This window comes from Haliaeetus leucocephalus, unplaced genomic scaffold (genome assembly GCF_000737465.1).
Source record: "Haliaeetus leucocephalus isolate CR32 unplaced genomic scaffold, Haliaeetus_leucocephalus-4.0 Scaffold526, whole genome shotgun sequence".
Classification (NCBI taxonomy): domain Eukaryota; kingdom Metazoa; phylum Chordata; class Aves; order Accipitriformes; family Accipitridae; genus Haliaeetus; species Haliaeetus leucocephalus.
In genome coordinates this window covers 5,653,053-5,671,075 of record NW_010972962.1, presented here as the reverse complement: position 1 = coordinate 5,671,075, position 18,023 = coordinate 5,653,053, and the positions used below count along the sequence as shown (strand labels likewise).

Below are 18,023 nucleotides of genomic sequence, written 5' to 3'. Positions count from 1 at the left end.
CCTTACAAAAATAAAGGGAAATATCTTTTCATTAATGCAATCAGACTTTAACATGTATGCATTTACTTTAGTTTCCAACTAACTTCTAAATGTAGGATATTTACTAAACTACATGTTCAGCCCCCCACCCCAAAGTGGTTAAAATACATCAGTGTAGAGAGGTGTGTTTTCACCAGCTTCTCTTTTAGCACATTCTTTAAAACGGCAGTTCAGATTTTTAAGGAGAAATACATACTCTTGCAAGGAATATAACATACCCAAACATTTTTGGGTATCCTTTCTAAGTTCTGGACACTAATTCCTGAAAGTAGTGTTTTATCTGACAAGACCCAGAATTTTCATTCTATGATTTTCTGTCCAATTTCCTTCACTTAAGCTTTGCAGCTCTTTCAAAGTGATAAAAGCAGATCCCATTTGGTCATTTTCTGACATAACTTTGCACAGAAGTTCTCTGAAAAATACTTGTTTGAAAACATCCCATAACTACCCAACGGAATCCAGAAGCTGCCTGAAAAAGGCCAGAAAAATCGGTATTTCTATATTTACAGACCAAATTGACTTCCAAGATCTTAATGAGCGGACTCAATTGGATTGTTTCCAACTTTTTAAAGGTCAAAGGCAGAGTCCTTACAACACCAAACACTATTACAACCTAGCCTCAAACTTTCCCACAACTCATCTTGAATTCCCAAAGTCTGAGAGAGCAGAAACCCAGGGTAACAGTCCTTTCCAAAATAGATTTGACAAAACAGGAAAAATTCTTTTCAACAACACTGTTTCCATTAGTTGCCACAGGTCTTCAGAATGCATCTTCCTACTACACAGTGTTTTTCTTCCTTTACGAGGAAGAGCAACTGCTTTCAGGGAAAGATTACCAAACTGATGGAGAATGTCTGTTTTTTCTCCTACAGAAGCCCACTTCCATGACTTGAATCCTTATCAGTCTTTGGCAAGTTTTAAAAACAGGTGCTGATGCAACCATTAGTTGATGTTCATCCACAGTCGCTAATCACAGCAACAGTACAGCAAAGCTTTTTCTGTTGGGAATTCCTAGTCAAGCTGCATATAAACAACTAAGGACAGCCAAGGACAGAAGCAGGAAGTACTCATCAATGGAGAAAGAAGTTCTCAATAATCCAAGTCAGTCTTTAAATCCAGGCATCACAGCAAAGGAGAGCTTTAAGATGGTTTTTGAAGAAGTAAAGATAAGGTATTTGGGGTAACATGACCTTTCAGATGTAAAAAGAGCAAGAGCAAAGCACAGCAGCACCAATTAAGCATGTAACAAAGGAAATGATAGAAATGAGAGATGACCTCAAGCAGTGAGCTTAACACAGACAGGAGGCGCAGCCATGCTAAAATGAAAAACCTACTTGTCTTTTGATCAACAGAGAAGCAGCTAGGTAGGAATACAAAATGGTACAAGCAAAGCATAGCCAAGTCAGATCTGTACAACAGTCCAGATAAACATGAGCCAGACAAGATCAGATTGGCACACAGAGAAAGGGGTTACAAAGACACATGAGACCCCAGGTGGAGTTTCAGCTGCATAAACTGCATACTTACCTAGATTATACTGCAAAAGTTCAGTGACTTGTGTACTTTCTTGTGGTTTTGTCAAATTGCCTTCATCTCTGGGAGCATCCCATGTAGTTCCTCACCTGCACCAGTGGAGCCACCTCCTTCTGACTTAATTTTTATTTTAGAGCTAAAAACAACTATGAAGAGCTAAAAGCAACATGTCTTCAGTAGACAATCCTTAGATCTGAAGTTTGCTTTTTAGCCCAACAAAACCCAAATTAGTTGACAGATTAAAAACTGCTCGGCACTGTGGCTTTTCTGCCAGAATACACCTGATACCTAAAGTCAGGCAGCCCTGTTTTTTTTGCCTCATCTTCCAAAAGTAAAAATTGCCCACTAAAGCTTGGTTCAATGCTGTAACTAAGTTCGAGTTCCTATTGATCTTCCACTATGAACCTTTAAAGTGCCAAAGAAAAATGACTGGTTTTCTGGGACTAATTTTACTTTTTAAGATTTAAGCTGGTGATTATAGCTGACAGTGTAAGAAAGCTCACAGATTAAGTGGCTGACTTAAACTTCACTTTATACATGATACCAAGAAGCTATGTAGCCACTAATAGCTAGGCTGCGATGCGTTAAAAAAATTGACATCTTACCTATTTTGAGTGTACAATTTGTTTGGTTTTTTTTTTTTTTTAACTCCTTCACCTAATTAGCAACATCAGCATCAGATTCACATAAGGGCCATGAAAAGTATGGATCCTTTCACCAAGTCCTGCAAAGGTTTGCATAACCTCAAATAAGCACATGAAGATCCAGTCTATTAAGACAAGACTCTCATTGTAGTTAACCTCTCATATGAGCCTTTTGAGAAGGTCAGGATGACACCACTTATATTTGCATCCATTTCTTTATTCCCTACTCCATTTAACATGTTAATGAGGATCAGCTAAAAACAAATCTTTATTTTGCTCAAGATTATCAGATTTGAGAACTGATATGGACTTTGTCTCCGATACAGGAAAAGTCATAAAAATGATGAGAAGAAAAGAATCAAGCTGAATTTGACATGTCAGAAAGACCTGAGGTGGAAGAGACACTCCCCGCTCTCAACATTCTACAGAAATATCTTTATGTTAGTTAGCAGGTAGCAATATACTTAAGAGAACATAATTTTAAAATAAATGTTAAAATTGACAAGGCAAATACATGAACAAATTTTATCAAACATTCAGACTTCTCACACTAAGAATACAAAGTCAACAAGCATGGTTTTTTTTTCCCAGGCTGCTGAAATCTGAACAGTATTTTGACTAAACTAAAACCATGATTAGAATTCAGAATCCAGAACAGAAAGCAGTACTAATCTAGAGGGAAAAAAAAAAAGTCATTGCATTGTAGCTTTGCAAGCTATGGTCCTTCTCTCTGAAAAAACCTATGTGCATGCTTCACTTCTACATAATAAAAGCATAAACCCTTTTATTTCAGGGAGACTGTCCATATGATGTAAAAAACCCACACATGTAAGCGTTCATAGGACTGGAGCCTGTGGAGTACAACAACTCCTACCAATGGAACGAGGTATTAGAACTGAAGTAGAAGTTTTAACATGAGAGCATTAACCTTAGAGAAATTTCTATAAACACTGTACAAAAGTAAAACTTTATAGGTCTAACCTCAGATCTTTAAGGAACTTCAAGAAATGAGTTGACTAAAAAGTCAAGTTTAATCTGAATTTTTAGACTTTAAATGAACGCTCTCCCATACCTGGAATAAGATTTACTCCAGCTGAACTTGGGATGGATTAGCCCTACGAGCTCTAAATGTTGTTTGTACTCTTCTGTCTCCCACAGAAAAGCCCACTTTGAGACTTCCAGCTTATTGTGACAAAGAGCCACATTTGCTAGAGAACAAACACAAATCCATCACTAAGAAACCCCTCATAAATCCTATTTGGTTGTCTTTTTATATAGAAGACTAGCATCTTCTTGATAAATTCTTCTCAAGAAAATATACAGCATATTACACTGTTTTAGCAATCCTTTATTGAAGATAACAAGTTGGTTATGTTCACTGTATTGTATGAAACATCACAATATCATACTGGGAAGGTACTATCAGTACAGGGTTGGACCAGAGCGGACAGTCTGAACAATAAACCATTTTGCATTCTTCATTCCCTATCTTTTAACAACCCCCCCAAAAAACCAGTAAAGGGACAAATACCTGTTAACATCATCATTTAGAACACTTTAACTTACAAGGCTAAAATCTAATGAATAAATAAAATATACTGTGGCAATAATCCTCTCTAGACCAAAAAAAAAAATCAGGTACACAGTGAATCAAAATGATTGGGAAAGCTGGCCTTCCGCACCAGTATGAAAGAGCATGTGGTTGTTACAGACTCACCATGGGGATAAAGTTACAGAAAAATACCATGAATTCCATTTCACACAAAACCAGTTGATGACTGTCATTAGCTTAAAACTACACACAAGGGCAATTACATCCTCGCTGAAACACAGTTTAAACAAATAGGAAAATGTTTACAAGGCATCCACAGCATGTAAATCATGTACAGATGGATACATTCATTGTTTCCCCTCCCCAATAGCTTTTATTTTAGATAAATACTTTACTCTTCCCCATTTTCAGCATTTACTGGACTCATTACATGCACAACTCAAAGAAGTCAGAAAAAAAGTCAAGGTTATTGCAAAAATAGAATTAAACTAAGAATCTTCAAGTACCTTACATGACAGCCACTCTGTACCATGCCCATTACTTATAAAATGAAAGGTCATTGAACCCATGAAAATATCTCTAATATTTCCTTAATTTAAAATAGATAATTTTAAGTGTATTTATAGTAATCTCAAAGTGATAATTTGAACTTTGAAAATAATGCAAACAATTAAAAATTATACCCATATTACACAAGACTTCTGTCTGTATCTTAAGCTGAAAAAAATCAAAAAACTATAGAAAACCACATATAGAACAAAAAAATAATCACAATTTACATTATAATAAAGGCAAATTTTCAGCATTTTTAAAAAAACCTGCAGCTGTGAGAGATGTCAAAGCAAGTCACTACTAACTATAAATTCATCAGTTTGGTTTAAAAGATTTTCTCTAGCAAGAGTTTAAGGGTGTGTTGTACACATGCGTAAAATTCTTACGGTTTTTAGATGCCTAGAATCTTCATATATTATTGCCAAATACACTTATCTTCAAGCAAGCAGTAGGCAATGTATCACAATTTGGACACCGCAGGGAAACCTAACGGTCTGGTAATACAGGTAAAACTGGAAAATTTAAAAAAAATAAAATACACATCTGATAGCGTATTGCCCAATTGAAATTACTTCCAAGCCACAGAGCTGCAAAGCCTTCCAACTCAGTAAAGTGAAATAAGTAATGTCTCAAACAATTACTTGTACTCTCTCATGCTTGTGTGTTGCACATTTCATTTAGCCATAGCATATCTTCAGAGTACACCTACAATCCCATGCACCTCAGGTACATATATCCATCTGCTGAGAGAATCATTCCTTCCTTCCTTCCTTTTAGGGCCAAAGTTCATTACGGATGTAATCAGTATGCCTGAGGCTGGTAAGAATACTGTAGTACAGGCAATGCTAAGAGTGGCAATATCAGAAAACACAAAAATGAACGAATGATGGAAAATTCTAATATCTTTCTGCCCATTTCACAAAATGTTGGAAATCCACCAGAATTTTTCCCTTGTATTGAAGAAAACAGATTTTAAAGTTTTTTTTCCCCCTTTCAGAATCAAAAGCATTTTAGTAGATTTGTAAGGCTACCACGGATCTTCTAGATCTCCAGCACCCTACAGGAAAAGAAGAGGAGAAATATTACTACTCACCAAGACAAATGAAAACATTTTGTTGCACTTTGGATTTCAGTGGCATAATTAAGTAGAATACTAGTGTAAGACAGAAGACATTTTCCTTTTTTTCCATACCTGCCTGCTTCTACACATAAACATTCTCTGTTCCTCAAATTCATGAAGGAATTTACTTTTATAAAAACATGAACCCAGTAAAGCTACTATAGCATAAAGACTTAAAACCAAGTATTATCTAAAATTGTACTAAATCGTAGATACTACATCCATGGACTACAAAAAATAAATCTGTAAAATATTAAGGAATTCAGCCCTTCAGGTATTCCTGGTCCTCAAGAAATTCCCATGGTTCTTTTTCATTAAAGCAGTGATATTTGTACCTATTTTGAACAATGAAATTTTTGTGCAAGTGTTATATTATGAACTGACTGCTGAGAAGAAATCCAGATTTAACTTATTAGCAGATTAGTTACCGCCACTGTAAATTCCCAGTATCATCACTGATCTACCCAAATCCACATGCATACACGTGTGGTACACCAAAAGACAAGGAAAATATTTGGTAGAAGGTAAACTTAGGTAGAATAGCCAGTTTATTCATTTATATGGCTGATGTTTAACTCGAACCTGAGAAACGACTCAAGTATTTGTAGAAACCAATGAACATCATTAATATCAGAAGCTATGAAAAGTTAAGTCATGTCGGAATGATAGCATTTCAAAGGAAGTTTATTACTTGCTTAAAAGAGTCAATATGCATACAGATATTATTCCACAGCATATTCTTTATTTTCACTTAAACACAAATTCTTAGAACTTGACACTAGGTACTAAATCTAGGTACATTTTAATTTCTGGATATGTGTTATACTACAACCTGCAAAGTAATAATACAGTCATCAAGAAAATCGATATTTATGGTGAACAGTGGATACAGTCTAAATTGGAAAAAATCCAACACATTTCATGAAGAATAAGTGACAACCTAAAAAGTAATAGCTTTTGTAATTTAGTGGTAATATAAACTATACACAATTCAAATACAAACATGCAGTATATGATGCTGGGGGAAAAAAAAAAGAGTGAAGAATTTGTATAATTCAAATAATTTGCACAAAAGATACAATTGTGATGCGAATTACAGTTAGCAAACATACACCATCAATATTATTTAAGAACGGGCTTAAAAGAAAAAGTTTTAAAATTTATTTTTGCATTATCATGCTAGATTCCTATTGTTGGTGTCACAGGATTTAAAAAAATTCAAAGTCTCAAATGGGAAGTTAACTGCTTGCTACGCGACATAAGATGCAATTACTATAATATACCATAGTAGTTGAACATCCATGGAAAAAAAGAGCTTTGTATAAACAAATCTGTACAAATAACTAAAGTAAAAACAAACAGACTTCTAGGATAGACATGACAAATGTTGAGATCTAAACAAAGGAAAATAGGCCAAGTGAAGCGAAGCATTAAATCCACTATGTAAAACATTATGTCTGTTTATCACTCATCTCATTCATCCCTGAATCTTCGTTTGAGCTCTGTATTTCAGCAAGGTGATTCCCAGATTCTGTGTGGGTGTCTGGTACGGGGTCACTGGGTCCAGCATGAGTATCTGAAGTAGATGCTGCAGCTGATTCAGCAGTGCACTCTTCTCCCTGCATCTTAGCTAGCCTGTAACTAGTCAGCATCTCTTCCAGAAGGTGGCGGTAGTTCCCCCTATGATTTATTCTCATTTGCCTGAGTGCTTCCACCAATTTTCCCTGCGTTCCACTTTCCTCAGCTTCGCCAGGGTCCTTTTTTTAAGATTCAAGACCCCAAAAAAAATCAGTAGTTAAACTAGAATATTTTCTAACGACATTAAAAAAACAAAACAAAAAACCACAAACCAAAAAAAACCAAAACATTTTTTCTGATTGAGAAAACATCAACTTTGCTCTATTTGGATATAAAACACCTTATTAGCAACATACATCTTCTAACAGTATCATCCATGTTTGCCTATTTTATACAATGTAATAATTTAAGAAATTATACCTATTAAACCAGCATTTTTAATCATTTCTATTTATTTTGAGCAAGTGTCAGCATGGTACCTCCTCTCAATTAACCCCATCTTGATTCAAACTGTCTTTTGATGAATATAGCTGATAATCCCCACAACTTTGGTCAGCCGTCAGTGAAAAATTTGAAAATTTAAGCTTCTTTAGCCATCAGGTCAACATTTTTAATTGTGAATTTCTGCACAGCCAATAGCAACACAGTTCTGTGAAAAACTTAAAGAGAATAGAGGACTCTACTGCTAGCAGTTTAGTTGAAGCATCACATCAAAGTAAATGCTCAGAGTGTTTTAGAAAACAGTCCCTGATTTTTGCAAGCATGATGCTGCCATAAAAGAAACAAGCAGCTACTTATCAGCACCAGGCGTGGTGGTGTTTCAACAACATAAGACACTATTTGTGGCAGATGTGTATTGCCTAGAAAAATTAACAGGTAGAACAGTTATTTAAAGTCAAATCTAAATCTACAGCACAAAATCTGAGTAACAAGCACTGATTAAGGAATGAAGGTCTCCTCTGCAAACCACCTATTTGGCTACAAGCCTTCAGTTGAAAAAATTGGGGGGTTTGTAGGGGGGGGTTTTGTGATAGACTTGCACATCTGTTACAGTGCTCTGACACTGCTACTAGGTATTTTAAGTGTTAGAGCAGTACTGTTGCTTTAAGGGAATAGTACATTTAAATTATTAATATCTAGCAAGTTATCAAGCTAGACAAACGCAACTGTATCTCTGGAAGTTGGCAGATTTTGCAATACATTAGAGGCAAAATCCAGACTGCCTTTTCTCATGCTGACCTCATTTTATTGTCATCTAGTCCAAAAGCTTCATAAACTACAAAATGTTGCAGTCACTCATTTACAAGACTAATAGCAGTATTAAGACAATATCTTGGGTTTTGATTTTGGATGCTGTAATGTTACTGGAATAGAAGCACCGGTTAGCACAGTCTAAGTTAAAAAGGGGACAATTTTACCACAAAAATTAATGTTACTGCATATAAAGCTATCCCTCTAAGCTTAATTTGTTGCATAGAGACGTACTTCTAGTGTGGTTTGCTGGTCTTCATTTGAGATGTTTTGACTCCCATGTACTAGCATTTTCATATTCAGATAGTTCTTCAAGAGCCCCGTGAGGAGTAGCAAGTTAAAGGAGATAGTTTCAATGTATGAAATGGGACTGTTCTCATGCCTCATGAGCACAAAGTCAGTGAAAACTCAGGGCATCAAGATGAGGCTACAGACGTATCCTATTTCTTAGGCTTTGACAAAAAAAATACTACTTCTGTATTTATCTAGCTAATATTAAACAAGGCAACATAGCTGAAGAATTCCAGTTTTTTTAAAGTTCAGAGAACATCTAAATTCAATAGTTCCTTCACCCTATCAGTTTTGCTCCAAGGTTGACATTAGCAAACATACACCCTGAATCTCCACATTTCACAATATTCAGATCTTTAAAAATCCTTTTGGCAGAATGAAGTGAATACTTTTGCTCCCATGCAACACTGAAGAGTAAAAACAATAAGCAATATGATAGCAGCCCTGAGACTCCTAAACAATTCCAATGCTAGTAGGAGTAGATTTAACAGTGCTGTTAGTGTTTGATATTCAAACTCACATCCTGCTTTGCTTCACACCCTGTTTGATGACAGGCTATTTAGTGCTTCCCTTGTCTCCCTCAGTGCTAGCAGACAAGAAACCCCACAGGCAAACAGCAGGACAGAAACTGCCCCTTTTATTATACTATACACTATATATACACACTATAACACAGATTTCTCTCTAATGATGAGTGGCTAGAACAGGACCCTGAAAACTATGATTATTATGCAAGTTAGCGTTTGTTTTCCTTCATATTCTAATTAAACTTAGGGCTACTCACCATAAAAACAAGAATAAATTTGTGCTAGCTATATTTAACATGAGCATTCAATTTTGACACAAGTTCTAGTCTGTTAAATTATGTATACAAAAGGGGCTACTATGTATTAGGGACAGGGTTTACAATGTTTAAGGGCATAAGAATTTTGTCCATTTAAATTTAAATTATCTGTAGCAGGCCTTAATGACATATGATTTGATTTAGCAAAGTGCTACAGTATAATATTAGTAAAAGCAAGAGAGGAACATGATTGGTTTCAGACAAGATATTCAAACATAGCTTTGAAGAACTGCCACTGAAACTATTAACACACTGTAATTTCAACATTGTTCCTTGTGTTTAAGGATACGTATACACCCAAGTAGCCTAATTGGATAGTGGCCTCCTAGTCTTTGGAATACACATTAAAAAAAGGGTCAAAGAAGTTGAGCCATTAGAGAAAGAGTAATACTTTAACATGTTAACTAGAACAACTTGGTGGTATTTTACCATTACAGCGATAACAACTATTTAGCTATGAAGAAGTTCTTTTAAATTCCCTTTAAACTTCTGAAAGCACCAAGCCCCCATACGTAACAGATTTCTATTACTTCACTCACACTTATAAAGCACAACATTTATAGCAGAAGCCCCTCTGCTCAAACACTGGCAAAGCTGTTCCTTGTGAGCCCAATGCAGGGCTCTCTCCAGCCCTGGATTTACAAAATACCTGTACTCTGCTGAGATGCCCGAAAAGAAAAAACAAACAAACAAACTTATGACTCCTATAACCTGAAGCCACACTAGTGATCTCTGAATACTGCTGTAGTAAGGACTCTTTCACTCCTCAGTCTCTCACTCTATACAACATCTCCTTATTTAGGCTATATGCTAAGGATTCTCAGAAAAAGCACATGTGAAGAACTGGGAGAAGTTACTCTACAATCACTAGCTTGGATGACAAAAAAACCTCTAAGCTACTGCCTTGGTTTTAATTTATACACTTTCTAAGAACTTATTTGCCAAGCTATTAGGATGCAGTTCACAGTAACTCAGGGTAACTAGTTTAAATTGTTCAATGCTAAAACGTAGACTGTTTAGAAGGAAGACATTCTCGTTCTCAATTGCAGAAGTTAATCTGGTTGGTTTGGGTTGTTTTTGTGGGGTTTGGCATCTTTCAAAATTTTTACTCATGTGCATTAATATTTTAGCAATTAATTACACTACTATTTTGTCAAGGTAAAAAAAAAATTGTTCTAGCCTTATGTAAAATCAGCAGATGAAGATGACTGCCACAGGCAGACTTTCCAGCTAGTAACAGCAGTATTCTCCATTATACCCACACTCTAACAGACAGATGTACACTGTTAACTACACCTGGAGAAAGATTCCCAAGTGCAAGTCAGTGTACCTTCGTACTCTGCAGACTCAGCATAGGTGTCTGCAGCTCATAATTTTCCATACGAAGATCCGCTCTTGCTTCATGCTAGTTTAAACAGGGGCATTATTAGATTTCGGTCTCACTTGGAAATGTCATCACTGGGATGTACTGTATGTTTCCTTCCTACCTTTGCTTCCTGTTTAAACATGAGGTGTGTAGCAACATTATCACAGTGCGTAGACATCGTGGGGAGTCTGATGTTGAGTAACTGAACAGCTTCCTTCCCTTTTACCTACCCTGTGCAGTAGAGTATTCAGTTCAAAAGACTGGGAGATCACCACATATATACCTGGAACTAAGTAAGACTAGCAAGGAAGTCATGTTTTCATCACCTCAGATATGAGGCCCACTAAATTTATCCACCTCAAAAGACAGTAAGATAACAACTCCTACATGCTGGTAAAGTGCAAACAGGAATTGCATCCTTCACCCAGTGGTGCATTCTCCTCTCAAACTGCTCTGGGTCAGAATCACTTAGGATGGAAAGAAGAAAAGGTATTGACCAGCAAATGACATCTTGCCACAAGATCAAACTAAAATTTAATCCAGTGTATTTAAAACACATCATCCAAATCATTATCGAGATTTGCACTGAATACCAACAGAAGGCCAAGTTTACAAGGTAGACGGGAGCATACTGCTCACATTTCTTACTGGAAAAGCCAAATTAAGAGGACTCAAAACAACTATCCAGTGATTCTAATGGCAATAAATGTCAAAGCTATTAATTGTAGTAAGGGTTAAAGCTATATTCTTTTATAATTAACTTGCATATCTAGTTCAGTTACCTCATTTTATAATGGATGATGTACAAAAATTTCCTGGAAGTAGCCAATACACAGAAGGATGCTGTACTATATGTCAGGACTTCCAGCAAGCTTGCATGGCTACTGAAAAGTAAATTTGGACTTAGAAAAGATGCATCATAAATGCAACTATGGCATATGATATTTCTAGAATATTAGACAACCTTTTTTTCTTAAAAAAAGCAACCAACTTAAAAAAACTAAGATGTAATCTTCAAATAAATCACTTTCACCAATAACTTTACATCAAAAGCAGGAACAAAATTATGGCTAAATAAAAAAGTAGTAGCAGGCTGGTAGAGGTGCAGAGTTTCCTGAAGGACTAAAGAAGCTGAAAAGAGCAAGATTTTGCCTAGCTGGTTTTGGGGTACTGTTGCACAATTTGTTGAAAGTTAAGTGAAAAGTGTATACTGTATCACTTTCAAACTAAAAAAAGGAACAAATACTAAAAAATAAAAAAGTTAGAGATGTCTTCTCTATCTATACTCTTAACAGAATAGTGGCCCCTTCCACCTACATAAGCTTTCTAACTTAAAAAAATGAAACAAATAGGCAAGAGAAGATGACAGTGGGAAAAACACAATTATTATTGTGGTGAGACTGCATATTCGCAATCTCAAGGCACACAAAGTATTTAAAATAAAAGTTGACATCTCACCAAAACCATTCATTGTAATGACTACCTGAGTACCTTGTAGCCATCTCAGAAGAGAAAAATATGAGAAAGGATTTATTAGAGTATGAATGGTACCTTCACAGATTAGTTCACATAAACTGTACAGGAAATGACAACATGTGTACAAGCAATGATGTTTTTATCAGTTCTTCAGTTTTCCAAAAATATTTAAAAAAACCAAAACACTTAACCACAACTGATACAAACACCAGTTATTACTCTTTATACTAATATTAACAACCACCTAATAATCAGGTTTAAAGTTACAATAAACCATATTTCAACATACTATTTAAAATTCAACTTACTAGGAACTGGGCAGAAGAATGTAAGCCATTTTAGAAATCAGAACTGAAGTAAAAAAAAATTCACTTTACACTTTCGTTAGACCACTGCACATGGGATATTTAAGGATAGTGTAAACTCTAAAAAAGTAGTCAATATTAGTCTTGTTACCTTTTATATTCAGTGTACCAAGGTCTTCCTCACTTACAGAAGACAATAGGAAGTGTATTCGCCCCCTCTATTTCTGGACAGAAGGGCTAGTTAAGTAAAGAATATGCTGACCATAATTTTTTACAATAATAAACTATAATTTAGAAAACCCTTGCATTGTTGCTTCACAGGTTTGAAAAAGCAGTAACCAGTAAGATGTTTTAAAAGTCTTTCAGAATTGGGTATCAGTTTGCTGTCTTTGAGGATAAAGTTCTGTATCAGATCCATCCAAAACAAGGTCAAAATGAACTGTATGCTGCAATATATATTTTGTGTTTATAATACTTTATTGGCAGTGATGTACACTTTTGCTTTATGTACGACACTACTTTGATGTTCTCATTAACAATGAGGTTTAGCAACCAAAATGGGAACTTACCCCCTCATTCTCTCTGTGTGGATTCAGCCTACTATACACAGCTTCAATAATATTACGCCTAAAAAAAAAGAGAATTTTTAAAAAAATTAAACACAAAAAATTATTTCAAAATGTTGAGAACTTAAAGTTTGAGCACAGTAATAATTTCTAAGTGTTTAAGATGTTTTGCCTTTAACCTGCCTCTTAAAAAGATGAAGCCCAGTCTCAGTGTCTTTACTCACTTCCAATATGTTTGGGGATTTAGCAGTAAGTCAAGATTTGTAAAGACTAAGCAAGGCAAAACATTTTCTTACCTTACGCGCCCCATGGTCTGCCTCTTTACATCTTTAGAAGTTCCAGCTGCATAGTCAGATTTTGCCAAGAGTAACATCTAAATCTATATTTTGCTTATTGTAACAAAATTCTTCAAGTTTTCTGGTTTTCTTGCCTTATTTCTGGATATGGAACTTGAAGACAGTTGGGTTTTTCCCCATTTTTATTACATATACACAGGTTACTACTTGCCTATGAACTTTTGAAGTGTGGTGCCCAGAGTATACCACCTCTGAGATGTTTCTATGGTGTGAACAGACACTAGACAACACTAAAACCAAAATATGATCAGCTAGACTCTTTTCTGGCAGTGCCACACCTTCACAGGCAGACAAAAAGCTTCTCAAAAAATAAACCCCAAAGTATAAACAGACTTCTGAGAGGAAAAAAGTTATGTCTCTACATCTTCAAATCATAGTAAGAACGGGGAAACATTCAGACAACTATAATAAATATGATCAAAGTTACTGACAGCTTCAACAACAACAAAAAATACTACAGGAACTAAAACCCTCAAGTCTGGAAGTGGCCAACATCTATAAAAATGATGTCTTACAGAATGCAGATAAGCACCAACTGTTGATTCTTCCAAACAAAGAGCACAAGGGCATCAGATGAAGACAGCAGCAAATGTCTCAAAAATAGACAGTGATGGCTTTCGATGCAACAGAACCTTCTGTCCCAGAATACCAAGGATGCTAGAAGTTTGGTGAGGCTCCTTCTGACCACATTTAACTTCACAGAAGAGAAATTCTAAGTCACTGAGTACATAAACTACCTCAAGATCAGGAAGCACCTCAGCTGTAAGAAGCTGAAAACCAAAATAATGATGATAGGATAAGTATTTTACTTATTTTCCTGGTTTTATATTCTTCCCCAGGCATCTACTTTCTTTTTTGGACAGGACACAGAGCTAGAATAATCCTTCATCTGATCTAGTATGACTAGGTTCTTATGTTCACACCATGCAAGCAAAAGCACATTCAAAATAGAAGAGTTTGGTTTTTGAATGGAATGTTGCAAGTGTGTCCACTTCTCAAAGCAATAAATCAGGTAATTTCAGTATCTAGTGTCCAGCAAAATATATTTTTCCAGTCATGATTCAGCGTTTAAAACATTACCTACTAAAAATATTCAGAACTCTGGGAAATGGTTTGTGGACCAGCGAATGCAAGGGACAATGCATCAAATGTCAGGATGACCACTAACCTACAACACTGAAAAGACATCATGCTATCATGTGTTCAGAGGCAATATATGTCGATGATGAAATCGGCATTTATCTAGACATACCACACCAAGACAAGCAGAAGGCAGGCACAACAGATACACCTGACAACTTGGAAGCCTTAAGACACTGGTATATATGCAATTTACGCTTGTTCACAAGCAAAGGTTTTGGGCTGTCTGAATGAGCTCCAGGAAAGAAGTTCAGAATTTTATTGACAGTAACACTTCCAAGAATTATGTCCAATATGAAAAGTCCACTGAAGAACAACTTCTCCAAGGGCACACCAGTTAAAGTCAATGCTTTAAAAAGAAATCTAGAAGGGTGGCATGGCTGAGCTAGTATGGGATCCATCAGCACTGATGGAAAATTTTCTTAGAGAAAAGAAACCAAATCTTTTGGCAGATGATGCAAGAAAGGGTTCTCTCCATTTAGTTCCACATTTAGTGATGGTGGAATGGCAGAATTCTGACCAAATGCCTGTACTACAGAGAGCAATGGCACCTCACACCAACGTAACAGAAAACACCTAGACAGTCCAAGCAAGGCTGCCACAGAAGCAGCCGACAGCCACTGCGGACAGTTTAAATCAGACTTAAAACTCAGGCCCTTGGGAATTCTATCTTTTCAATTTACTTTTCTTTCTTTGAACAGTGTATTTATCCGTAATTTCCTTTCATGTGGAAACTCATGAGCAAGATGTTGAGTGGAAGTGCTAACGTTCAAGTGACAGGGTGTCTCAGGTCTTTTGTTTTCTTCAGCAACAAATGAATATTCTTTTGGCAGCATTTGAAGTTACAGGGGAATCCGAGTCAAGCCAGAAGTGAGTCTTTGAAGAATAAGATTTTAAAGGATAAAACACGACCATCAAGTGACCACAGCAGAGTTGACACCTTTAAATCTCCTGTCTCAAAGAATGAGCCAGTAGGGGCTTCTACACAAGTGAGATGCTTGAAGGGAAGTATACAATGCCAGTAGAAGTGGAGCTACTTCAGAGGTTCCTAAGGTCTGCAAACATACTCTAGTGAAGGCAACATCGCATTACGTTTCTCAAGCTCAGACATATTGAAAACCAGGAGCAACTATAACTGGTGCTAAACACAGGGGTGTCAGCCACACACAAGCTCTTTCTGCAACCTGTTTGAGCCAGGTCTTGGAGTTCAAACAGAAGGACAAATTGTGAATTCTTCATGTCCTGGTAACATCACAGGAGATCAAGACAAAGAATAGTCTCTTGTTTGGACAGAAGTTTTAAGTTACATGGTAGGTTTTGGGTTGTGTAGTCGTACTGTTTCAAAAACTCCATTCAGGAGCTCAATCCTGCAAGTAAAGTTAACTAAATACATCATTGCCTGTCTTTGTCTTACGTTTGAAGGCCAAGAAAAAAGTAACTTAATACTGTATGATATTCTCTTAAAAGAAGCTGCAGGCACACCTCCTGAAGTCAGTTTTCTGTGAGGTGGGACTTTAAAAGTCAAAATGGAGAGAAAGGCATCAAAAGGCTAATTCTGAACCTAAGCCCATCAAAAGTGTAACATGGGTCACAACAATTTAAAATAGAATTTACATGCAGAGGTTCCAGAATAATGAAGCAGTATGTGGTGCGGTTGTTAATGAGCAAAAAACCAAAACACACCAACTCATTCAGCAGTTGGGAGGCACTAAGAAGAATAGGCACACCGCCACTTCTCTGAATGCCTGAAATACACACAAGTGGAGAAAAAGGCCCAGAATGTACAGGTACTTTCAAGGCCAGAAAAAAATAATCATGTCAAACAGTGCTTATTACTAAGTACATGCAATGAAAATTGATCTATACACAAATGCTCAGAGGACAGTACTTTATATTTGGAAAAAACCCAAAGATTCCAGAAACAACATGACCTATGCCAGGGACCAATAATGGGTCCTACTGTTTGGGGAATTCTCAATTAACAATTGTTTATGCAATCCTAAATTCTGTTCATTAAAATCCTTAAATTATAGGTTGTTAGAACATCACCATTAGCCTCCCCAGAACCCCACGGTCATTTCTGAATGTTTATTTCGATTAAGTTGTAAAACGCATATCCTGGTTCAACATTCTTGCTTATCTAACATTCAGTTTAAGACTAAAGAAAAACAATTTCCTTATGAGAATGTTTGCTGAGAAAACAAGCACTAACCCGAACTTATAATGGACACTAGGTGGTGGAGGGAACATGACATCAGCAAAATTGAGCTGGTATTTCGATATTCCAGTTACATTATTGATAGTTCTTAACAAGTGTAAAGCAGTAAAAAGCCAAGAATTTTTTATTTTTTAAAATGGCCATATGGAAATACTAAGCTAGTATGTTATGTACCAGAATATGATCAATCTGCCTCCTCTTACCATTCTGGAATGGGAACAATGACAAATGTTTATGTAGCCCAAAAGGTAAACTAGCTTAAAATATAAAAAACCAACTTTTTTCTTTAATTTGAGTATAGCTATTACAATAAGAAAGCTTTAAAACATTTAAATAAAAGTATTTGTTTCAGTGAATGAAACAGTTCAAGAAATTCCAGTACTGTACTCACTTGCCAGCTAAACCACCTCCTGGTGGTAAATTAGGGATATTCTCCGCAGTTAAAATACGAATAACATGAGCAAGATCAGGCATTCCTTCTTCACCCGATTTTTCCATAATTTCTAATTCAAAAACAGAAGAAGTCCTTAGATTACTGCATTAATACCACCCATTATTCCTTAAGACACTAAAATACAAGATACTATCTCTTTTTAACAAAGACATTATGAAAAAGTTACATGTAAGTAAACAGGAAAACATTCTTTACATTTTAGGTAAACAGTCTTTGCATGGTGGAACAGAGCTATTCAAATCCATAGCCTGTCTTTCCAGTATACTTCTAGCCATTCCCTCTCAGAGAAACTCAGAAGCAGACTGTGAACTGGATGAAATATCCTGGAGACAGCAGCCTGCTCTCTTTCAAAAAGACGACAGCTAGGAGCCTGTTTCAGTTACCCTCCCATTGCATTGCAACACATACTCAGAAGTTACATGCCATAAAGCTAACGCTTCCCAGAAATTCAGTCATACTTCATCGTGAGTAACACCTTGTTTTCTAAAAGGCCTGAATCTCCAGTGCATAAACACTAAGACCATCACGCAATAAAGAGGCATATATAAAATAGTCCATTATTGCTTAAGTGGCCAAAGCAGAATAAGAACTGACGACAAATGATTAATAATATGGTATTCCATTTTCAAAGCAGAATTAACACACAAGTCCAGTGCTAGTAAGTTCTTCTGCCTTGGAAAATAACTGCCTAAACTGAAGTAAATCTTCATGTTCTTGTTCATCAAAGCTGCTGTAAGG

General features: G+C 36.1%; 1 protein-coding gene across 17 annotated transcripts in view; it reads right to left on the bottom strand.

Annotated features, from left to right (window-relative positions):
- Positions 1 to 3,546: 3,546 nt before the first annotated feature.
- PPM1B (protein phosphatase, Mg2+/Mn2+ dependent, 1B) overlaps positions 3,547 to 18,023 on the bottom strand; it is a 63,746-nt gene continuing 49,269 nt past the window's right edge. For 7 of the 17 annotated variants that reach the window (XM_010576477.1, XM_010576479.1, XM_010576471.1 and 4 more), the window contains 3 exons: positions 17,223 to 17,334; positions 13,121 to 13,178; positions 5,412 to 7,197 (listed from right to left, as the gene is read on the bottom strand). In XM_010576477.1, coding sequence (XP_010574779.1) covers positions 6,892 to 7,197; positions 13,121 to 13,178; positions 17,223 to 17,334 — 476 coding nt within the window. In that variant the 3' untranslated portion in view covers positions 5,412 to 6,891. The other 10 variants (XM_010576484.1, XM_010576480.1, XM_010576482.1 and 7 more) reach the window with 7 other exon arrangements.